The 26121-nt window shown below is 38.9% G+C and overlaps 1 protein-coding gene across 3 annotated transcripts in view; it reads right to left on the reverse strand.

Moving 5' to 3' along the window:
- RFC1 (replication factor C subunit 1) overlaps positions 1-26121 on the reverse strand; it is a 78612-nt gene that overhangs the window by 42732 nt on the left and 9759 nt on the right. For all 3 annotated transcript variants that reach the window (XM_008069781.1, XM_008069780.1, XM_021718469.1), the window contains exons 2-4: positions 22492-22620; positions 16811-16886; positions 14248-14364 (exon numbers count right to left, since the gene is read on the reverse strand). In XM_008069781.1, coding sequence (XP_008067972.1) covers positions 14248-14364; positions 16811-16886; positions 22492-22620 — 322 coding nt within the window. The remainder of the gene's footprint in view (positions 1-14247; positions 14365-16810; positions 16887-22491; positions 22621-26121) is intronic.

The following is a 26121-nucleotide window of genomic DNA, read 5'->3' on the forward strand; positions in this document are numbered from 1 at the left end:
GAAGTTTTCCTTAATTTCTTCCTTATGTCCTCTTCTCTATAAAACAGTTTCAAGCCACTCAATATTTCGGTTGTTGGGAAGATTAAATTTTTTAAAAGGCTAAGTGTCCAGTACAGTACCTAGTCATATCACTGACATTCAATAAATAATAATGCTGTATTCTCTGGTGAAAACAACACTGAACCAGAAGTCCAGAAAACTAAACTAAACCTAATTTTTATTTTAATTATCTTCACTGTACCTCTCTGCAAAATGCTGTACTAGACAAACTTTAAGATTTTCCCCTCTATAATTTTGCCACTCAGTGGGTAGCCATATTAATTTTTTACTATTTCAATATTGGTGAAAATATGATGAGTTTATACTAATAAAAACACTAACTATAAATGTATAAACTTTTCTAGAAAGTAATTTGGCAGAACATATCCAGAACCTAGAAGTTCATACCAGTTAGCATAGTAACACTTGGAGATAATCAGAGGTGTTTATTTATGTACAAAAAAATTCACCACACTATCAAGAACATGAAAAATACAAGAAACTGAAATAATAAAAACTGTAGAAAGGTTAAACAGTAGTCTAACCATACAACGGACACACACAGCCATTAAAAATTAAAGCCCAACTTCAAAAATAGCAAGATTAAGCCAGCAAAAGACCAAAATACATCACTTGTTTTATGATGATAACCTAACATCACTGGTTATAAACATCAGCCATAAAAGAGAAGCTTCTCTTCATAAGCCTTCTCTACTAAAGACCTCTTTATAATAGAGGAAGGTAATAGAGCTCTGTTCTAAAAACATTCAACAAAACAATGTCTTCAAGCTGTAGATCCAAACAATGTACTATATCTAAACACAGACATCATTTTATAAATATTTTCATAATTTCTGAATAAAAATGTAATCACACATGGATCTCCAAGGAGAAAACATGGAAGTGTTCTACATGAAATTTCAATTATGTTTTCATTTGAACTAAGCAAAAAGTGCACACTAGACCCTCTTTTCTCTGTTAAACACAAAATAAATAGCTCTCCAGGCCCCTTGAAACATGGGAGTAACTCTAGTGAAAAAGTTATAAAAAACGAAAAAGGAAATATAGTCCTCCAGGACAGGGTCTCTGGCTTTCTTGGTGCCCTCTGATGTGTACACATCCCCAGACTCCTTCCAGTTATGGAATAATGAACATGAAAAAAGTAAGTTCATGATCCTGAGCATAGAGACATTTCTCACATATAAAAAGGATTTCATACTTATTCTACAAATAAACATGGTATCTTATACATTACAGGCATATCTGCAGACATTCTGTCATTTGCCTTGATGAAAGCAAAAAACTTGAAGAAAGAACAGTCCTGTCCCTACACTTTTACTCTGAAGCAGTTGTCTTAAAGCTCTGTGAGCCATTAATAAGTCAAGGGCTACACCAATGCATTGTGGAGAAAGAAGACACAAGAGGCCAAGAAAGCAATTCGTTACTTGCAAAAGACACAGTCATTTAACAGGTGTTGCTGTGACCAACCTCATATAAAAATGTTTTCCAATGCTACATAGTATATAGAGATGAAACATTGCAAATGAAGTGGTAATTGTTTTTCTTTTTTAACATTTGTTCTTGTTTTCCAATAAGCTTAAATTTGATACAACTTTGCGAGAAGCCAAAGGCAAACTGTTCTCTTTTCCCCAGAAACTTACAATAAAATAATGATAAACAGATCTAAGTCGAATTTAAGAGAACTAGTTGAAAATCACGGCCAACTGAACACTTGGAACGTCCCTCCAGGATATCTGTCTCCTTATAAAAACATCATTTGCTTTTATTTACAGACAACATAACTTCAAATGTGACAACGACAACCAAGTAACCTGAACATGGCAGAGGAATTTCCGGGGAGAGAAGATTGTTTTGCCTCTCTGAGTTAAATATGTTCATTTATTTAGAAGGACAACAAATAAAAGAGCAACCAAAAAATGGCAGGTTCATATAAAAATCTATTTACAAGCCAAGAAAGAAAAAATAATCTAAACCTGGAGTTCACACTACAAGAGAGTTTGGTCTTTCCAAATAGAACTCTAAATGCAGGGCTTGGTGGCTCAGTCTGTAATCCTAGCATTTTGGGAGGCTGAGGTGAGTGGATTGCCTGAGCCCGCAGGTTCCAGACCAGCCCGGGCAACTTGGCGAGACCTCGTCTATACAATAAAAAAATAAGCTGGGCGTGGTAGCACGCACCTGTAGTTCTGGCTACTTGGAAGGTTGAGGCGGATGGATCACCTAAGCCCAGCAAGTCGACGCTGGGGTGGCTGTGAGGGTGCCACAGTACTCTAGCCTGGGCAACAGAGTGAGACTCCTATTTAAAAAAAAAAAAAAGAATTCTAAATTCTAATTCTGCGGTATTCTTTCCCTTATTCTAGAGCGATCTGGTTACAGAGATTTAAAATAATTTACACAGTGAGTCAAAAACTAAAAGGGGAATCTGGCTGTTTAAAGCCTCTTTCTTTATATATAAAGTTCCTAATACTTCCTAGAGTCAAAAACCTAAACTGTCATTTTGCCTTTGGAGTTAAAAAAAAAAAAAAGATTTATGCATGTTCCAAGCCTTCAGTAAATGCCTTTAAGTGGATGGAAGAGAATGTGGTGAATCAAGCCTTCTATCCATATCAATGTAATAAAACTTCTGAGACTGCTTATCTTAACACATTCATGATTAGCAAATTTTTCACTTTCCTAATACTGAGTGGGTGAAAATAAAAAATTTCTGAAGCTGATTGCCACAAACTTCTGTCGTTAAGCACAAGTGAAATGGTCTTTTCTAAATTGTCACCTTTTTCACAATACAGCTGAAAGTTGCAGACATATCCAGTATTTGCCTCAGATACCACTCTAGCATTCCGTACTTTGTATTTTTATTTGTATTATAAACAGAATATATATTATATGTGTATTATACATATTTCTTCATTTACACTGCATTATCACATCACTATCTGTCTCACTATCACTAATAAGTTCACTGGATTCACTTTCAAACACGGAAGTCTCATCAGCATCTATTTCTTCATTTTCCATAATTATGGTACATTATGTTTAATGTTGAAGTATGAAAGCCCCGAAATATCAAAGTACAAGTATACAACACTAATTGCAATTAAATAATGACCAACTTGCAATTTTTACCAACTATATAAATCAATAACATTGCACAGTCGATATCAAATAATTGTCTCAATTAACTTTCTCTCTCCTTGCCTCACCATTTATTTTCAAGCAAAATATAATAACACATCCATATGATAACGCTGCAGCATTCAGAAACAGAATTTGCAAAGGCATAAATTCACGTCCATGGCAAACAGGAACAGAATTTGGAATGACGTAAATTCACATCAGCAAGCGTGAAATCAGAGGTTGCATGATTCATCACAAATGAGTCCTCTTGAGACTCTGACTTAAAGTTAAAAATACAAGTAGGCTAGGTGCAGTGGCTCATACCTATAATCCCAGCACTCTGGGAGGCCAAAGTGAGAGGACTGCCTGAGTCCATGGGTTTGAGACCAGCCTGGGCAACTTGGTGAGACCTCATCTCTACAATAAATCAAAAAATTAGCTGGGTGTGGTGGCGCACGCCTGTAGTTTCGGCTACTTGAAAGGCTGAGGCAGAAGGATCGCCTGAGTCCAGCAGGCCATGGCTACTCAGCCATGGCTAGTGGCTAGTCAGCCATGAGCATGCCACTGCACTCCAACCTGGGCAACAGAATGAGACTCTAACTGAAAAAAAAAAAAAATGCAAGTGATCCCATTTGATTCTCTGAAGATTCATTTGTTTGTTTGTTTGTGTGAATCAGGATCTCACTCTGTCACCTAAACTGGAATACAGCGGCACAATCAGCTCACCACAGCCTCAACTGCCTGGTGATCCTCTCTCCTCAGCTTCCTGAGTAGCTAGGACTACAGGTGCACACCATCACACTCAGCTAATTTTTTTTTTTTTGGTAGATACAGGGTTTCACTATGTTGCCTAGGCTGGTCTCGAACTCCTGGTCTCAAGAAATCCTGCCACCTTGGCTTTTCAAAGTGTTGGAACTACAGGTATAAGCAACTGCACCTGGCCAAGTCAGTAATATTTTAAAATAAGACGATTCTATAATTAGTGGGTCTAGTGAGGTGGTTGAGTAAAATGGTAAGAGAAAAAAGGCCAGGCACAGTGGCTCATTTTCACCTTTGTAAATGAATAAACTGTTGTTTGTTCTGGTAACATGCTTTGCTGTCTGGTACTTGTGAAATTGTATGAGAGATACAGGACTGTATACCAGAGTGCCAAAGAAGTAGGATTATGTTATGAGAATGCCATGAAGAACAAACTAAATAGTATACAAGTGGCTTACACCTGGCTTTAATACTGAAGCCAGATCTGTTCCCTTCTCTCATGTGTGGGGAAGAGGTATCTTGAAACAGGAAACCAGGGGTCTCATGATTCATCACAAATGAATGCTTTTGAGACCCTGACTTAAAGTTAAAAATATAAGTGACTCCATTTGATTCTCAGAGAATTCAGAGTCTCAATATTCTAGAGTCTCATTATTTACTGTATTCTTTTTCAATTCTCCTTCCTCTTAAGCCACTTAATTTATTTTGCAGGTCTCATAATACTAAAAAAAAGTGGACTGAAGAACAATTTAGCAAAAAAGATCATAAGGACACATCTAGATCTTATAAAGATGTGAATTTACAGATAAAATTGCTAAAGCACTATTAGTAACCTATGACTCATCATACAAAATGGAAGAAGTCCAAAAGATTAAAGAGAAAAAATGGAATGCTAATTGTCAAAAGAGAAAGGTAGGTCCCAACTACAAAAGATGAAAGGTTTTGGGACAATGCTATGCAATAATATCCCAAGCAGGTCAAAAGAAGCATGTGGACAAGGACTCACTGGGAATAAAGATCCTTCTAAGTCTTCATTTATTCTGTGAGTCACTAGACCAGTCGAGACGAATACTAAAAACAACAGATATCTCAACTTACACAAAATATCTACCCACTAATTATAGAGGCTCTGTATTACCGATGTTTCAAGCTGACTTAATTCCTTGTTGTGAAGAGCTCTCCTGTGCACTGGGGAATGTTTAGTAGCATCCCCAGCCTCCACCAATCATATGCCATGGCACCACCCTGTTGCGACAACCAAAAATGTCTCTAGATATGGCCAAAGGTCCCTGGGAGGCAAAAACCACCCTTGTTTGAGAAACACTGATGTACAACAAGAAATACAAAATAATAGTAGCTACTAAGATCCATAAGTAACTGAACAGCTATTCATAAGAAACTGAACAGTTATATATCTAGGGTACTGATAACAGTGCAATGTAAATTTTGAAAACAGTTTTTTGTTTTTGTTTGAGTTGGAGTCTCACTCTGTCACCCGGGCGGTAGAGCACTGGCACACTCACAGTCACCACAGCCTTGACTTGCTGGGCTCAGGAGATCTGCCTCAGTCTTCCAAGTATCTGGAACCACAGGCATGTGCCACCACACCTGGCTAATTTCTTTGATTTATTGTAGAGATGCAGTCTCACCAATTTGCCAAGGCTGGTCTCAAACCTCTAAGACTCAGGCAGTCCTCTCGCCTCTGCCTCCCAAAGCGCTGGAATTACAGGCATGAGCCACCACGCTCAGCCTGAAAAGAGTTTTTTTGTTCCCTAATGCTACACAATTTTAAAAAGAATTCTGAAAGAAATACAAGGATGAGTCTATTAAATTTGTAGAAGATATAAAATCATATGATACAAAAAAGTAAGTGGATGAGAGACATCCAAAGGCCCACTGATTCTTCCACTGAAAAGGAAGAAGGAAGGGAGGAAGGGCTAAGACATTAAGTTATAAAAAAAGCAAAGTTGCAGACATTTTAGAATAAGAGTTACTGAAATAAATAAAAATACAATATATGACTCACATGTGTGTGTATACGTATGTGTATGTGTTTAATATAATTATGTAAGGCAAAAGGAACGAGATTGTACTTGGAATGTTTACTTAGGTAATTTAAAATAATATTATTCTAAAAACTTCATCCATCCTCAAAAATTCTAAATTTAGTTCCTTTTAAACAGAACTTTGAGCCGGGCTCGGTGGCTCACCCTGTAATCCCGTGCCTTTGGGAGGCTGAGGTGAGTGGATTGCCTGAGCCCGCGGGTTCAAGACCCACCTGGGCAACTTGGCGAGACCTCATCTCTACAATAAATCAAAAATCAGCTGAGCATGGTAGCGCGCGCCTGTAGTTCCAGCTACTTGGAAGGGTGAGGCGGAAGGATCGCCAGAGCCCAGCAGGTCGAGGCTGCGGTGACCGGGAGCGGCCACTGCAGTCCAGTCTGGGCAACGGAGTGAGACTCCAACTCAAAAAAAAAAACAGAACTTTACTGGGCGCAGTGGCTCACAACTGTAATCCCAGCACTTTGGGAGGCAGAGGTGAGGGGATTACCTGAGTCCAGGGGTTCGAGACCAGCCTGGGAAACATAGCGAGACCTCATTTGTACAAAAATAAAACTAAAAATTAGCCAGGTGTGGTGGTGTGTGCCTGTCGTTCCAGCTACTTGGCGAAGGATCACCTGAGCCAAGCAAGTCAAGGCTGCGGTGGCTGTGAGCATCTATGCATTCTAGCCTGGGTGACAGAGTTCGACTCAAAATCAAAGAAATAATAAATAAACAGGCTGGGCTCGGTGGCTCAGCCTGTAATCCCATGACTTGGGAGGCTGAGGTGAGTGAATTGCCTGAGCCCGTGGGTTCAAGACCCACCTGGGCAACTTGGCGAGACCTCATCTCTACAATAAAAAAAAAAAAAATTAGCCGGGCATGGTAGCACGTGCCTGTAGTTCCAGCTACGGAAGGCTGAGGCGAAAGGATCGCTGGAGCCCAGCTGGTTGAGGCTGCGGCGGCCGGGAGCAGCCACTGCACTCCAGTCTGGGCGACAGAGCAAGACTCCAACTCAAAAAAAGAAAAAGAAAAAATAAATAAATAAACAATTTTAATGTACAAATTAATACTAATTTTTGAACAAGTATAATCAAAGAAATATAAAACACAGATCTTAGTTTCCTCTTACTTCAAGGAAATTTTCTGCTCAATCACTCTAGGTTTCCTTGAGAACATCTAAGAGAAGGTCTGTCATATATAGAACCCATGCCTATTTACCTGATACACAAAATTATATGTCTCTAAAAATTAGCAAAGAAAATGTTGCACACATCCCCAGTAATATTTGCTGCTATTACTTTTTCCAAGTCACAAGTGACTATATTATATAGTAACCTAGAGAGCACAACATGCTCAAATTTTTTCTCATTTAACACCCCCCAAATAATTACAACTTTCAGTGTACTAACTGCCCCAGGAATTGTGTGCACAATTAAAATTATCAGTCACAGACAATTTTCAAGACAGGAAAAACCGCCACCATTTTCGATGAAACAGCAGGCTCTGATGAAACTACATAATAAAAGGTCATCTTTGCCAAACAAAACTCAAGGTCTCTCACTTCATTAAACAGCTAAAAGTAAATATATTTACCCAGTACAACAAGTATTTGGGTTTTTACCAACCGCGAAGAACATATTACTAGAGTCAATGGTTAGCTATGAAGATATTTATAAGCAATTTTTCCTTTCCCTGTAACTTGGGCTATTAATGTGGCTAAATTAGTTTTAAAAATCAATATATCCTAGAAGAGATTTAATCAAAGTGATAATGAAAAACATTTCTCATGGAGTGAATTGGTAAGCCTAAAAATCTATAAAATGAAGCCTAAAAAGCTAAGTAATAATAAAAACAGGCCAGGCACAGTGGCTCGCACCTGTAATCCCAGCACTTTGGAAGAGAGAGTCAGAAAAACTGTTTGAGCCCAGGAGTTCAAGACTAAGCTAAGCAACACAGTGAGACCTCCTCTCTATGAAAAAAATCAGAAAAATTAGCTGGGCATTATGGCGCACACTTGTAGTCCCACCAACTTAGGAAGCTGAGGTAAAAGGAACATCTGAGCCCAGGAGGTTGAGGTTGCAATGAGCTGTGACCTCACCATGCACTCCAGACTAGGCAAAAGTGACACCCTCTCTCCTTTCCCCTACCTTGGGGAGGTGAATCACCTCTCTCTCTTTCTCTCTAATTTACTTTCTAAATAAACTATATTTTCCAATCTAAAAAAAGAGTGACAACCCAATTCAATAATAATAACAAAAATACCTAAAACCTACATTATTTCCTAAATCTGTTTCTCATTGGTTATAAGCACTATGCAATCAGAATAAAATGTAAGCCAAATATATAATTTTACATTTTCTGTTAGCTACATTTTAAAAAGTAAAAGTAAACAGGTGAGCCAGGCACAGTGGTTCACGCCTGTAATTCCAGCACTTTGGGAAGCCAAGGCGAGAGGATTACCTGAGCCCAGGAGTTCGAAACCAGTCTGAGCAACTTGGAAAGACCACATCTCTACAATAAATCAAAAAAATTAGCTGTGCCTGATAGTTCATGCCGTAATTCCAGCTACTTGTAAGCCTGGTGTAGAAGAAATACCCGAGTCTAGCAGGTCAAGGTTGCAGTAGCCATGAGCGTGTACTCAGCCTGGGTTACATACGGAATGAGACTCCAACTCAAAAAAAAAAAAACCAATAATAATTAATTGTAACAATATATTTTATTTACCCCGATATATCCAAACTATTAACATTTTGACATATCATCAATATTAAAAATTTGACAAGATTATTTACTGTCTTTTGTAGGACATCTTTGAAATCTTTATTTCTATCTATTTATTTATTTTGGTAGAAATGGGGATCTCACCGTGTTTCCCCAGGCTAGTCTCAAACTCCTGGTCTCAAGTAATCCTTCCACCTCAGCCTCCCATAATGCTGGGATTACAGGCATGAGCCACTGTACTCAGCCCTGAAATCTGTATTTCAAAAATTGTATTGTGTCTATTTAAGGTATACAAATGATGTTAGGAGATACATAAAGATAGTAAAATGATTACTACAGTGAAGAAAACTAACATATCCATCATCCCATATTGTTGCCCATTTCTTAATTACTGTGGCAAGAGCAGCTAAAATCTATTCATTTAGCAAATACAGTACAATTTTATTAACTACAGTCCACATGTTGTACATTAGATCCCTAGACCTGTTCATCTTGAGCGTCTGCTACTTTGTAACCTCTGGCCTCCATCTCCCCATTTATTCCCCTACCCCAATAACCACTGTTTTATTCTCTACTGTCTTTTTTTTTAAGATTCCACATACTGGCCGGGCTCGGTGGCTAAGCCTGTAATCCCAGCACTTTGGGAGAACAAAGCAAGTGGATTGCCTGAGCCTGTGGGTTCGAGACCAGCTGGGCAACTTGGTGAGACCTCATCTCTACAATAAATCAAAAATTAGCTGAGCATGGTAGCATGCACCTATAGTTCCAGCTACTTGGAAGACTAAGGTGGAAGGATCGCCGGAGCCCAGCAGGTCAATGCTGGGGTGGCCATGAGCATGCCACTGCATTCCAGCCTGGGCGATGGAATGAGACTCCAACTCAAAAAAAGAAAGCTTCCAGCAGGGCTCTGTGGCTCAGCCTGTAATCCCACGCTTTGGAAGGCTGAGGTGAGTGGATTGCCGGAAGGCTGAGGTGAGTGGATTGCCGGAGTCCGCGGGTTCCAGACCCATCCGGCAACTTGGCGAGACCTCATCTCTACAATAAAATCAAAAAATTAGCTGGGCATAGTGGCACGCACCTAGAGTTCCAGCTACTTGGAAGGCTGAGATGGAAGGATCGCTGGAGCCCAGCAGGTCGAGGCTGCAGTGGCTGGGAGCAGCCACTGCACTCCAGCCTGGGTGACAGAGTGAGACTCCAACTCAAAAAAAAAGCTTCCACATACAAGTGAAATCATGTAATATTTTTCTTTCCACGACTGACTTGTTTCACTTAACATAATGTCCTCCAGTTTCCATCCACATTTTGGCAAACGGCAATCTTTTTTTTCTTTGTTTTAATTTTTTTAATTTTTATTTTAAATATGTGGGGTATAATTCAGGGTTAGGTGTACAAATGTTCATTAGCAATCTCCTTTTTCAAAGCCAAATTCCATTATATAGACACACCACAATTTATTTATCCATTCATCCCTTGTCAGACACCTAGGTGGTTTCTGTATCTTGGCTATTGTGCATAACGCTGCAATGATCACGGGAGTAGATATCCTTCTGACACAGTGAGTTCATTTCCTTTGGGTACATTCCCAGAAGAAAGATTGCTGGTTCATACAATTGCTCTAATTTCACTGGGAACCTCCACAGTTTTCCATGGCTATAGCAATTTGCATTCCCACCAACAGTGTACAGGGTTCCCTTTTGTCCACACCCTCAACATTTGTTATCTCTTAACTCTTGATAACAGCATTCTAATGGAAGTGAGGTGATGGCTCCTCCTGGTTTTGACTTGCATTTCCCAAATGATTAATGATACTGCGCACCTCTCCACAGACCTGTTGGCCACTTTTATGCATTCTTTGGAGACATATCTATTTGGGTTCTTTGCCCATTTTTTAATTAGGCTATTTGTTGTCCCACTATTAAGTTGTGAAAGTTCTTTATAAATTTTAGACATTAGCAGGGTGCAGTGGCTCACATTTGCAATCCCAGCACTTCAGGAGGCCAAAGAGGGAGGATTACTTGAGCCCAAGTGTTCAAGACCAGCCTAGGCAACATAATGAGACCTCATCTCTACAAAAAATTGAAAAATTAGCCGGGCGTGGTAGCATGTGCCTATAGTTCCAGCTACTTGGGAGGCTGAAGTTGGAGGATTGCTTGAGCCCAGAAATTCAAGGCTGCGGAGAGTTTAGGGTTACAGTGAACTGTGATCATATCACTGCACACTAGCCTGGGTGACACATCGAGATCCCTAAAAAAAAAAATTTTTTTTTAGACACTAACCCCTAATCAGATACATGGATTGCATATAGTTTTTTCCAATTCATTGGTTGTCATTTTACTTTGTTGATTTTTTTCCTTTGTTGTGTGAAATCTATGTATATTTTACATTAACAACTGTCTCAGTTCAGGTTAAGCATATTTAAAGCACTCAACACCCAAATGTAACTAAAGTTCCCATAACAGAGAGCACACAGCCATAACATCGATAGGTCAAATACCATTTCTAAAAGCATGGTTACATCATCAACAGAAAGCCTTAAGTACCTAATCAAATGCAAAATGTCTTTAAAGGCAAATGTAGGTTTATTTTAGAGTCAAAACATATGAAAGACAGCTAGTATTTACTGAGAATTTATTATCTGTCAAACCCTATTTTAAATGCTTTTCAAGCATTATCTCATTTGACCATCACAAAGGCCACTGATACAGGCATGAGCAATATCTCCATTTTATATGTGAGGGAAGTAAAAAAGCAGGAAAAGTAAGCTAAGACTTAACCAGGGCTGTGCTCTTAAACTCTATGCATTCTATACTGCAAAAAAATGCCAACAGAAACCAAAGGTTATGTTTTTAAGATCAGAATACAGAAAAGAAGCATCAAAGAAAAGGTAAAGTATGGAATAATAAAGCAAAAATTCTCTATTTCACAATTAACAGGTTTTTAAACTGAACCATGTGATATAAAACTTTTCCTCACCAGGTTTGGTGTAATTCCGCGCCTTTGGGAGGCTGAGGTGAGTGGATTGCCTGAGCCCGCAGGTTCGAGAGCCGCCTGGGCAGCGAGACCTCATCTCTACAATAAATCAAAAAATCAGCCGGGCGTGGTAGCGCGCACCTGTAATTCCGGCTACTTGGAAGACTGAGGCGGAAGGATTGCCAGAGCCCAGCAGGTCGAGGCTGCGGTGGCTGGGAGCGGCCACTGCACTCCAGTCTGGGCGACAGAGTGAGACTCTAACTCCAAAAAAAAAACAAAAACAAACTTCCCCAAGAAACCCTAATCTTCAAATAAAGAATATACTTTAGATTAGAATTTTGAAATTATTATTAACACAAATATTGGGCACAAGTCTATAAAACACACACACAAACACACAAATATTTTATTTAACATTACACTGGTAATATAAAACAAAAATATTTATGACCTAATATTGAAAAGTATAGGTTTAGCTTAAAGAAAAAGAACAATAAAAGAATTGTTTTAAGGTCAAAGACTATCCAGTAGTGAATTAATTTTAAGAAGGTGCATATTTCCTTTTTGAGACTGTTATATTTCTGACTTTGTTATGCTAATTTTATCATGGACTTTTAAGAAGAAAGTCTCATTCTCTTTTATGGAAGAAAGGACTTATCTTCCTCCCTCCTCCTTTGACTTATCATGTCAAAGAATAAAAAGGTACAAGAAGATAAAACAGCCAAGACTAGAGCTAGCTTCTTCCCCGCATCTCTGTTCTAAGAAAAAAAGAGAATACCGTGTAATGCTGAATATCACATTAGATAGATACATAGTACCCCAAGATTTTCAGCTACAAGTGAGGGACAATGTCTACTTTCACATGGTAGAATGACACAAACACTACCTAACATTTATAAGAAGTTCAGATAAAATATGAACATCTCTTTAGAAATTAAAATTCAAAAATTCCTCATCTGAAACAAACAGTCCCTTGTAAAAGAAAATCTGTGATCAGAGCTTAAATTGTCTGACCTTTTTGTGTACTTAAAATCACAAGATAACGATGGCCTTGATCCACAGTTGAAGGCCATGGCTGTCTGCACACTAACGTTGACGTTTTCAGGGTGTCACTGGAAAGCTCGATCACACCACCTTCAGTCACATAATAAACCTATCACCATACTGTTTTTACTATCCCTCCCACATATTCAAAACTTCACAAAGACCTAAGGGGGGTGCCTCTTAATGGAAGAGTTCATTTGCACAGTGTGCCTGAGCAGATATTTAGCAATAGAACAAAAAGGTTAAAAGAGTCAGTCTGAGGCCAGGTGCGGTGGCTCACGCATGTAATCCCAGCATTTTGGGAGGCTGAGGTGAGAGGACTGCCTGAGCCCACGGGTTCAAGACCAGCCTGGGCAATAAATTTAAAAAATTAGCCAAGTGTGGTGGCACGTGCCTATAGTTCCAGCTCCTTGGAAGGCTGAAGCGGAAGGATCACCTGAGCCCAGCAGGTCGAGGCTGTGGTGGCCATGAGCATGCCCCTGCAGTCCAGCCTGGGCAACAGAGTAAGACTCTGACTCAAAAAAAAAAAGGGGGGGGAGAGGGAGTCAATCTGCCTCCTGATCGTGACAAAGAAACATCTCAGCTTACTAAAACTAAAGCTTTCCCAAAAATATGTTCACATCACTCACATTTTGTCTTTGATCATTCTGAACAACTTCACCAATAAATGTTTCCCATTGCCTACAAAGTTCATTGGTGAGCTTTGTTTTTGTTCATGAGTTTTGTTTTTGTTTCCTTTTGACTGCCTACTAACTAGTGTAAATACCAGGTACAGGGTCTGGCCCTTGCATGTTCAGGCCCTTGCATGTTCATCTCTCCTTACTATTCTTGTCATGGTCTCCTCTAGGAGTTAACAATATTAGGCTCAAAATGACTTCACCACTAACTTCTCTGAGAATTTTTCTAGGATGACAATATAACTCAGGAATCCTTGCATAAAAGCATACTATCTATGAAACATAATATTTTTTCACTGAGGATTCTACTGGTAAAAAATTTTATAAATAATATTTATACTACAAAATCTTAAGATGAGTGGACAGGCTCTTTGGTCACTCTTAAAACATATTCAACAGAAAATAAACTTGAGTACATAACAACCTTTTAAAAAAAAAAAAGCCAATACTAAAATCTTTAGTGTCACCAGAGAATTAAGGGAGTTCTGTGCTAAATTATAAATCACAAATATGAATAACCTCTACAACTATAATTATTATAACTCGAGCATGCAAGATAAAATTTTTAATTAAAAAAGTAGTTTTAAAACAACTCAATAATATTTAAATGTGACTCAAGATAAAGCTTCAATATATAATTCAATATAGAGCATTTTTTTTAAATTCCAAAAGCCAACTGGCCCATAAGCCACAGGAAATGGCAAGATTACAGCCTTCCCCTGATAAATATAATTCAACAAAGCAAAAGGATAATAGAAATTCCACTCCAAGAGACGGAAGTACATTTAGACACCAATGAAGAGCTCAAGAATGTAGCACACACTGAATCTCTTCAAAGACTGAACATTGTCAATAACCTTACCTGTTTCTGAAACATATGTAACAGGATCCTGCCGTAAAATTTTACCAGATTTAGAAGACAATTTTTCTGGTTGCTTTTTGGCATTTTTTACCTGCACTGTCTCCTCTGACTCTGAATCTGTGAGAAAAAAATAAAACAAAACTTTGAAAAAAAGTTTATAGAGCATTTTTAGAGCAGTTATTGTGACTCACTCGCTCAAGGCCGTCTTCTTTTTTGTTGTTATTTTTGTTTTTTAACCAGGGTGCCCTCCATTTTACAAAAGAAAAAGCTCTCCCTCAAGGTTCTTTTCAAGGCATATCTCTTGTGTGAATTTTCACAGGATACTATTACTCAGTGCTAAGTTTATGCATTAGTTTTCTATTGCTGCTGTAACAAATCACCACAAACCTAGTGGCTTAAAAAAACATAAATTTACTATCTTACAGCTCTGGAGGTTAGAAGTCCAATATGGATCTCACTGGGCTAGAGATGTGGTGTCAGCAGGGCTGTGTTCCTTCCTGGATGCTCTAGGAATGAATCCATTTCCATGCCTTTTCCAGTTTCTACCAGCATTTCTTGGCTCAAGGCCCTTCCTTCCATCTTCAAAGCTAGCAGCATCAAGCAGAGTCCTCATGCTACCATCTCTGATTCTCTGACCTTCTTCCACAGTTAATCTCTCTCTAAATCTCTTCTTTTGCCTCCCTATTCCTTGTGACTACATTAAGTCCACCTGAATAATCCAGGCTAATCCTCCTGTTTTTAAGGTCACCTGATTAGCCATTTGTAATGTAACTTTTATTTCCCTTTGCCATGTAACCTAATGTATTCACAAGTTCTAGGAATTAGGCTGTGGAAATCTTTGGAGGCCATCATTCTGTCTCCTACTGCCTAATCGCCCAGAGTACTTAAACAGAAATCAGGACAAAGTGTGAATATCTAGCATAGTACCTCATACGAAATAAAGTTTTATAAACTTCAGTGTCCTTCCTCTTCCCTTGCACAATGCACTTATAAATCCTGACTCATACTGCTCAAAACTGTATCAAACAATTGAATTTCCAAAAGAAAAGGAAACTCCTGGGGAAGAGGGACATGTACTTGCTTCAAATCCCTTACAATACAGAGCAGCAAAAGATACACAGTAAACACTGTTATACTTTTAGAATTGAGTCAGAATCTTTGACATCACTGTTAAAACCTTGATAATCCGTAAATGCTTCCTTACCCTACATTTTTAAGAATTCACACCAGATAAAAGTAAAAATTAAAGAATGAATTCACACCATACAGATCTTCTCCACGAAAGCAAAAATCAAAACTTTCTGAATTCTGCCATAATTTTTCCACCATTTTGTACATTATAAAAGACATGCACAAGGTTGGGCACGGTGGCTTAAACCTGTAATCCCAGGACTTTGGGAGGCCAAGGCGAGAGGACTGTCTGAGCCCAGGGGTTCGAGACCAGCCTGGGCAACTTGACGAGATCTCTTCTCTAAATAAATCAAAAATTAGCTGGGTATGGTGGTATGCACCTGTCATTCCAGCTACTTGGAAGGCTGAGGCGGAAGGATTGCCTGAGCCCAGGAGGTTGAGGCTGAGGCTGCAGTAGTCATGAGCATGCCACTGCACTCCAGCTGGGCAGCAGAGTGAGACTCCAACTCAAAAAAAAAAAAAAGACATGCACAAAAATTTATGTTCCTTATTTTAAAACTACATTCAAAGAAACGTCTTTAAATTGTGCTTCTTCCTTTTTAAATGCAGAAAAAAGCCAGATCTTTCAGTAAAGAATTAAAATTTAAGTCTGAATTAAACTCTGAATCTTTGCTTTTAAAATAATATTCTAAGGCACTATTTTTCAAATCCAATTTTCCAGAATCTCAGTTGAAAAAGAAATCTAAATGAATATGAATACACACACACACACACACACACACACACACACACACACACATTTTTTTTTTAATTGTAGAGACAAAGTCTCATCAAGTTGCCTGGGCTGGTCTCGAACTCACAGGCTCAGGCAATCCAATCGCCTCAGCCTTCCAAAGTGCTGGGATTACAGACTGAGCCACCGAGCCCGGCCTAATATGAATTATTTTAAAATAAATATATCAAGTTGGGCACAGTGGCTCACACCTATAATCCCAGCACTTTGGGAGGCTAAGGTGAGAGGACTGCCTGAGCCCATGGGTTTAAGACCAGTATGGGTAATTCAAAGAAATATAATCTCTAAAATAAACCAAAAAAATAAGCAGGGCATGGTGGCACGTTCCTGTAGTTCCAGTTACTTGGAAGGCTGAAACAAAAAGATCACCTGAGCCCAGCAGGTAGAAGCTACAGTGGCCATGAGCATGCCACCGCACTCCAGCCTGGGCGACAGAATGAGACTCCAATTCCAAAAAAAATAAAATTCTACAGTTAAATGAAATTGTTTTAAATCTTACTTAAACATACAGCCCTCTTCTCATAGCACCTATTAACATCACAGAAAGCTATGTGTCTCAGAACACAGTTTAGAAAACACTGTTCTAAGGGATAACAAAAATAACTTTCAAACTTTAAAGCACTTCAGAAGAAATATTACCTGAATCATAGATGATCCTCTTTTTCTTGTTTGGTTGCTTCAGTTTGAAGTCATCCTCTTTACAAGAGCTATTTACCTATAGACATCACAGCATAATTAGCACACAAAGAAGCCTAGATAACGTATCCTTCTTTCCTCATTAGACTTTCCCTCAGTGGTTCTCCACCAGGGACAATTTTGCCCCTCAAGAAGACATTTGTCAATGACTGGAGATGTTTTTGCTTATCACAACTATGGTGGGAAGTGTTTGCTGTCATCCAATATGTAGACCAAGGAGGCTATGCAACACCCTAAAAGGCACAAGAAAGTCCTCCAACTATCTAACAAAGAATTAACCAGCCCAAACTGCCATTAATACCGTTATGGAGCTAAAAACAGACCAGACAATAATTGTATCACAATGGGAATGAAAGAATCATAGAAAAAGCTATGTTATTATTCAGCTTCACTTTTAACACTAGCCTATGGATAACAAAGAATAAAAAGATGTCAGACATTACAAGGCAAGTGTTTCCTGAAAATGAAGAGGCAGAAACAGAAATAAAAGGTAAGCTAGTGGCCCACCACTACCAATGACTGCTGGAAAGTTAAATAAAACCAATGTAAAAGGCATTATTTATATTTTATAGTTAAACATCACATTTCTAACATACTTAAATTTTCCCAAAAAGCATCAAGAAAGCAGACAGAAAAACAAAATTTGACTGTTATCAAGTATAAGGTAGAAATATAAGCTATTTCCATCCACCATAATAAAACTTCAAAAACATAAGAACAATCAACGAGTCTGCAAGAAAATACAAATGAACCGTCATAATGTACATATACCACTGGATCAAAGACAGAGTTACTACAGTAACTCAAAAATAAGTGAAGTTATCATGGGAGGGAAAGAATCACAGAAAGGGAGTCCCAAATTATGCCTGTAAACTTTGCCCACATCTCTCACTATCTACTGAACTATATAAATGGTGAAACAACTCCAGTACTTAGCTAAGGGTAAAAGAACTGAATAAAGAGTTCCGCTGCTGCCCATCAAAGGGGAGGCAAGAGCTTGGAGCTTGAGTTCAGCCAAGTTCACTGCCTGATAAACCAAAAGAATCAACACTCTTTGGAGGAATACAGTAGAATCCAAAGTTCTTATACTGCATCATTCACAATGTCCAAGATAAACCCAGAACTAGACATATAGAGAAAGAGGAACTGTGACCTGTGGTGAATTTCATGTGTGAACCTGACTGGACCACAGGATACCCAGATATTTGGTCAAACATCAAACTAGGTGTTTCTGTGAGGATGTTTTTGGATTAGCATAATATTTAAATCAATATACTAAGTAAGGTAGATTGCCCTCTCCAATGGCATTGAGTCCCATCAAACCATCTGAAGGCCTGATGAGAAGGAACTCCTCCTGCCTGGCTGCTTGTGAGCTGGGACATCATTTTTTTTCCTGCCTTTGGACTCAAACTGAGATATCACCTCTTCCAGGATCTCAAGCCCACTGGCCTTTAGACTGGAACCACACTGTATGAGCTCTCTTGGTTCTCAGGCGTTTAGATTTGGACTGGATGGAATGACACCATCTGCTCTCCTGGGTCTCCAACATGTCAACTGCAAATCTTGGTACTTCTCATTCTCCAGAATTACATGAGCCAATTCCTCATGATAGGTGTACACACGTACACACACACACACACACACACACACACACACACACACACACACACCCTATTGGTTCTGTTTCTCTGTAGAACGCAGACTATATAATACAGTTTTTGGAACCAAGAAATGAGATACTACTGTTAAAAGATATATATATCTAAAATATAAAAGTGACTTTGGGATTGGTAATAGTAGAGGCTATAGGAGTTTTGAGATGCATTCTAGAAAAAGCCTAGATTGCTATGAAAGACTGCTGGTAGAAATATGGATATCAAGTGATTATGAAGAAAAGAGGAGAGGGACAGAGGAAGCCTCTTTCATCCCAGAGATTACAATACGAAAGCTACAAGTCAACCTAGTAAGTTCTCAGATGGAAATAAGGAATAGGTTATTGGAAATTGGAAGAAAGGCAATCCTTGTTATAAAGTGGCATAGGACTTGGCTAAGTTGTGTTCCATTGCTTTGTGAAAGATGGAACTTGTGAATAATGAAATTAGATATTTAGCTGAGGAGATTTTGAAGCAAATGTTGACGATGTGGCCTGAGTCCTCCTGAATGCTTATAGTAAAATGCAAGAGGGAGAGATCAATTGAAGAAAAAATTGTCAAGCAAAAAGAAACCAGAACTTGAAGATGTGGAAAACTCTCAGCCTGTCCATATTGCAAAAAAATGAGAAAGCATATGCTGAAGACACCCAGGGTGTAGCTGGACCACCACTAGGATAAGGAGATGTATGGGATTATATAAGCAGAAACACTGCCAGTTTGAAGAGGATAGAAGTAGGACAAAATAAAGGAAAGCTGTCAGACTTCTGAGATTCTACATGACATGACAACATAGCTATTCTTCAAGAAAAGGGAAGAAAGATCCCAAAGGCAACTCAGAGATGATCAAACTGTCTCTTCAGTTTCAAGGATAGAGACACTACCTACATTTCAACAGCTCAGACAGTCCCTTCCAGAAGACTTCCGAGCAGGATGGTCCAGCAGTGCTACAGGAACAGGAGAGTTACGTAGGTCTGTGGGGATGGGGCCACTACCCAGTGGGTCTGGAAGGCAGGACATCAAGCCAAAGAGGATTATTCTCAAGTCTTAATATTTAATAGAATTTGTCCTGTTAGGTCTTAGGCTTATTTGAGATCCATCACTCTTCTTACTGATTTCTCTACTTTGTAATGGTAACATCAATCCTATGCCTATTGTACCATCACATTTTAGAAGCACAGTCCTTATTTGGTTTCACAGGTTCACAGCTAGAAAGGAATTTTGCCTCAAGATGAATCAGACCTCAAGTCTCATCCATATCTGACTTAGATGAGACTTTGGAGTTCAGACTTGATACTAGAATGAGTTAAGTCTTTTGGGGGTTACTGGGATGAAATGGATATATTTTGCATGCAAGAAGGACATGAGTTTTGGGTGACCGTGGGCGGAATATTATGTCCTTGAAGTTTGTGTCCCCCAAAATTCATATGTTGAAGCCCTAACTCCCAGTGTGGCTATATTTGGAGACAGAATGTCTAAACAAGTAATTAAGGATTTTAAAAGGTCATAAGAGTGGGGTCCTAATCTGATAGGGTTAGCATTCTTATGAGAACAAGCACTACAGTGCTCATTCAATCTCTCTCTTCTTCTTCTTCTTCTCTCCCCCCCCACCAGAGCGTTCACTCAGTATCTCTCTCTCTCATTCTCACAACTACAGTGCTGACTTAAGCGCTCTCTCTCCACCCATATGCACCACGAAAAGGTTATGTGAGGACACAGTAAAAAGGTAACCATCTGCAAAACAGGAAAAAAGTCCTTACCAGAAACCAAATCAATTCAGCACCTTGATCATGGACTTCTAGGCTCCAGAACCGGGACAAAACAAATTTCTGTTGCTTAATCCACCTATTCTATGGTATTTTGTTATGGTGGCCTGAACTGACTATTACATGACACAAAGACTCAAGAGAAAAGGCACTTACTGAAGACCAATGTTGCCATAACCCAGATGTTAGAATTAGCAGACAAGAAACTTAGTGTTTTTACTTTTAATTTTTTTGAATCGGAGTCTCATTCAGTCACCCAGGCTGGAATGCAGTGCAGTGGCACTCACAGCCACCACAACCTTGACCTACTAGGTTCAGGCAATCCTTCTGCCTCAGCCTTCCAAGTAGCTGGAATTACAGTTGTGCATCACCATGCCCAGCTAATTTTTTGATTTATTATAGAGACGGGGTCTCACCAAGTTGCCCAGACTGGTCTCAAACCCCTGGAATCAGGCAATCCTCTCACCTCACCCTCCCAAAGTGCCGGGATTACAAGCCTGAGCCACCATGCCTGGCTAGAATTAGCAGACAAGAAATGTAAAGCAGTTACCACAACTACACGTTAAGAACACAAAAGAGAGAAATAAAAACTACAAAACTATGAATAAAAATTCTAAAATTGAAAAATACAATATTTAACAAAAATGTCAATAGATTGCCTTAACAGCAGATTGAATATAAAAGAAGAATCAATAAACTTGAAGACAAGAAAAAAAATACCCAATATAAAAAAAATTGGTAAAAATGAACAAGACTCAATGATCTGTGAGACAATATGAAAATTCTAACATGTATGTCATTGTAATTCAAGAAGTGGAAAGAGTGAGGCAGAAAAAATATTTGAAGAAATAATAGCAAAAAGTTCCAAATTTGATGAAAGATATAAATATACAGATTCAAGGAGCTCAGAAATCAAAAACAGATAAACATAAGAAAACCACACCCAGACGCACCATAGTCAAACTGCTGAAAACCAAAAATAAAAAAAATTGAATGAACCATGAGAAAAACAACAGATTACAAATGAGAGAAAACAATATGAAGTAGTGATAACATCTCATCAGACAAACTGGCAGCCAAAAGATAGTGTATGGAATATTCTTAAAAGTCTGAAATTTAAAAAACTGTCAGGCCAGGTATGATGGCTCACGCCTACATCCCAGCACTTTGGGAGGTCAAGGCAAGAAGATTACCTGAGTCCATGAGTTCAAAACCAGCCTGGACAACTTGGAAAGACCTCATTTCTAAAATAAATCAAGAAAAATGGCTGGGCATAGTGGCATATGCCTATAGTTCCAGCTAATTTGAAGGCTAAAGTGGAAGGATCACCTGAGCCCAGCAGGTCAAGGCTGTGGTGGCCATGAATATGCCACTGCATTCCAGCCTGGGCAACAGAGTGAAACTCTAGCTCAAAAACAAAACAAAAAAATTGTCAACCTAAATTTTATATCCAGCAAAATATCCTTCCAGAATAAAGGCAACTTGGCGAGACCTCATCTCCACAATAAATAAAAAATCAGCCGGGCATGGTAGTGCATGCCTGTAGTTCCAGCTACTCGGAAGGCTGAGGTAGAAGGATCACTGGAGCCTAGCAAGTCGACGCTGGGGTGGCTGTGAGTGTGTCACTGCACTCCAGTCTGGGCAACAGAGTGAGACTCCAACTCAAAAAAAGAAATTAAAAAATAAAGAAAAATTACATTGAACTGTGGAGTATTAACATGGTTAGATATAATATATATGACAACCAGGGCATAAAAAAATGGAGTGGTGGCAAATGGACTTGCAGAGAGGCAAAATTCTTACATTTTTACACAAAGTGAAACAATATTAATTCAAATAAACTACTGTACGATAACTGCCTTACATACTGACATTATATCTTACATCTCGGAGGGCAAGGAAAAGAATAAAGCTTTCCTCCAAGGCCTTCTCACCAGAAGTTTCCGTTGTGCACCTGAGGGGCTCATGTCTCTAGAAGCCAACTTTGGTCTTAAAATGCAAAGTTGTAACAACTAAAAAGGGTTCCATCTCTACACTAAGCTATGAATGCAGTAAGCTATATTAATTAGAAGTCAGGAATAGCCTTATTACTTTCTCCTTCCTCTGCTAACTGGGTCAAATCTACATTCAAGTCTCCCAACATATCCGGTGTAAGAACTGAGCCTATTTAACATTTCATACGATGCAAAGGTATATCGGGAAAACTGACCTTAATTTCCTTTATTCCTTTCTTTGCTTTTAAAGTTTCTTCAGCAGACTTTGATTTTTCATTCTTCTTTATTGTTTCACTTACAAGTTTCTTTCCACTTGGTATAACACCAAAGAATTTCCGAATGTCCTAAAAGCAATAAAGATTCATCAATAAATATTAACTGCATAAAATTCTAATTCCAGTAGTAAAATAGAACCACTTTACACACACACTGGTTTACCCTGAGTAATTTCTGCATATTCAGATAGTTTCAATCAAGTGCACGGTAGCATTCTTTTAATGTGTGTGCAAGGCTAACTGATAAAATTAACTGAGTTAAAATAATTTGCCTAATCAAAAGTAATATAAATTCTCAGAATCTGACCAAAAACAGGGCAAAAAGAAGCAAGTAAACCTTTTGCTCATGACAGCACAATTATTAAAGAGGTAAGCAGAAGGTATTCACTGATCATGCATGCACATACATATCTCATCATCCCAGGCACAGTTGGAGAGAAAACAGCTGGAGAATGTGATCCTTGTCTACGAGATTTATACTGTGAGAGAAAAGAACCCTCTTACGATCCTAATCATTTTTAGTAACTAAAAGTCTTAAAGTTATTTTTCTTTATATGATTTTTTCCAAATTCTGAAGAAAAAACTTTAATGCTTATTACAGCATGCTCTTTCATGCTACCCCATGTTAAACAATAGAATTCAACGAAGTCATACTGAAACATTTACAATGTAACTTATAATTTTTAAATCACCTGCTTTTCTCATCCTTTGCACGAACATCCTTTCTACTGTTCTGAAATTTAATTCTGAAGAAACTGTGGCCAGGTGTGGTGGCTTATGCCTGTAATCCCAGCACTTTGGGAGGTGGAGGCAAGGACGGCCTAAGCTCAGGGGTTCAAGACCAGCCTGGGCAACTTGACGAGACCTCATCTCTTAAAAAAAAAAAAAAAAGAGAGAGAGAGAGAGAGAAAGAAGGAAGGAAAAAAACATAAACGGTGATGTAGAGGGAAAAAAACCGAACTTAGAATCAGAAAGCCTTGATTTGCTTATGTGTGTAGTACTTTCTACCTGTGTGTCACTGGGCAAGTTACTTTAATTTATCTGAGTCTGTTTTCTCCTCAGTAAAGTAAGACTAACAATACCTACTCTTTTATTTATTTACTTTTGACTCAGAGTCTCACTCTGTCACCCAGAATGGAGTACAATGGCACAATCATGGCTCAGCGTAGCCTTGATCTTCTGGCCTCAGGTGAGCCTTCCCTCTCAGCCTCCAAGTAGCTGGGACTACAGGCATGCACCACTACGTCCAGCTTATTTTTTAATTTTCATAGAGAGGAGTTCTTGGCTATGTTGCCCAGACTGGTCGCAAACTCCTGGCCTCAAGCAATCCTCCCGCCTTGGCCTCCCAAGTGCTGAGATTACAAGCATGAGTCACTGCATCTGGCCTAATCCCTACTCTTTATAAGAATTAAATATGCATCTATCACAATTTTGGCTCAGTAAAAAGCTCCCCTCCGTTTCATTTCTGAACTATTATCCTTTCATATCACCGAAACAATACATTCAAAATTTTTCCTGTTTTTAGGCAAGAGTATAAAAGGAACATAAAACAATGAGAACTCAGGCTCTGAATTCTAAAGAACTAGGTTTTCTTACAACCAGTTGTACCATTCTCCCTCTTCCTAACCTTGATGGCTATAATCGAGTTTTCAATACTTTTTATCCCTCCAACCTATCTCTCTTTATGAGAAAAATGCATACAAAAGTACTTTATAAAGTATAAGAAGTTAGAAAATATTTCCTAGATCCTGGTAGTAATTGTCATGTCATATTCTTTCAATGTCAAAAATCCCAAACAAGTGTGTTACTCACACACACACACACACACACACAGTCTTTGTAGCTAAGCTAATAAATAAGGAAGAAAAATGAGGAATTTAAATTTTTTAAAAATTAAAGATTTTCCTTTATACCCTCTTTCCCTAATATAGAAAAGTTACAAATTCATCCTAATTAAGTCTAAGTCTAAAAAATACTCTTATAGAATGTCTTCAACTATGCTAAGACATTTGTGTCAGATGTCAAGGAACTGAAGAACAATAAAGAAAACCACAGTCTTCCTTACAACTTGCAAAGAATCAAGTTTGAGGCAGACAACTACTTACTTTATTGCCTCTGGAGGAAATGAGAGCATCACAGCAGAGTTTCACTTTTGAAATTACACAGTGATTCTTCACTCAAACAGTGGTGACTGTTTAAACACACATACACACAGAGAGAGACAGTTTTGCCATGAAAATACCAAAACTGTAGGTTAATGATCTGGTTAAAGCAAATGGTAGTTTTCAACCTGTTTAGGACCACAAATGCTCAAAACCACCAAGCGAGAGAAAACAAAATATGATTAGAGACTGGAACTGTTGGTCACACTGTGCTGATTTTCTACTACTCATAAAAAATTTTTCTGCACTGCTACTCCTCAATGCTGTCACACTCCCTCCTTCCTACGTAATTATTTCCACACATCCACCTTCTTTTCCTTTCCTTCTATTTTATCCTACACTCCTCATAACCTGATGGTAACATAAGTGTAAAAGAAATTACAGCATCCTGGTCTAACTTAGTATACACTAAAATCTAAACGTCTGGAAAAGAATTTTCATCAGAATGGAAGCCATTCCACTCACACCTTCTTAGGACTCTCTCCAGTGCAAGCAGCCATTTGGGGTATAAATAACTAAAAGGCAAGAAGTCAACAATTTGGTCTTACTTTACAGGGAGTGACTTCATCTGACTGTTACAATTAACATTCTTTTTTTTTTTTTGAGTTGGAGTCTTACTCCGTCGCCCAGACTGGAGTGCAGTGGCCGCTCCCAGCCACCGCAGCCTCGACCAGCTGGGATCCAGCGATCCTTCCGCCTCAGCCTTCCGAGTAGCCGGAATTACAGTTATGCGCTACCACGCCCGGCTGATTTTTTTGATTTATTGTAGAGATGAGGTCTCGCTGCCCAGGCGGGTCTCGAACCCGCGGGCTCAGGCAATCCACTCACCTCAGCCTCCCAAAGGTGCGGGATTAGGCTGAGCCACCGAGCCCGGCTATAATTAACATTCTCTGTCTAGTATTCCACGTCTTCAAAGATTTCATGAAATGCAGAAGAACAAGTCTAGCAGCTAATCATACTACCAAATAATGGATCTAAATATCTCCTTTACCTGCACGGAGTAATTCTTGCTGAGTATATGAGCAGAAAAAGGAAGAAATTTTTAAATTTATTCTTATAATCTTGGCAAGGGGAAGACCTTCAAAGCACAACATTAAAGCCAGAAACCATCTATAAAGAAAGACAGAGCCAGGCATGGTGGCTCATACCTGTAATCCCAGCACTTTGGGAGGTGGAGACAAGAGGATTGCCTGAGCCAGGGGTAAAACACCAACCTGGAAAACTTGGCAAGACCTTGTCTCTACAAAAAATCAAACAAATTAGTCAGGTGTGGTGACATGCACCTGTAGTCTCAGCTACTTGGGAGGCTGAAGTGAAGGATCGCCTGAGCCCAGTAGGTCAAGGCTGCAGTGGCCATGAGCATGCTACTGCACTCCAAGCTGGGCGACAGAGTGAGACTCTTCAAAAA

This window comes from Carlito syrichta, unplaced genomic scaffold (assembly GCF_000164805.1).
Source record: "Carlito syrichta isolate Samal-C Ts95f unplaced genomic scaffold, Tarsius_syrichta-2.0.1 Scaffold312207, whole genome shotgun sequence".
NCBI lineage: Eukaryota > Metazoa > Chordata > Mammalia > Primates > Tarsiidae > Carlito > Carlito syrichta.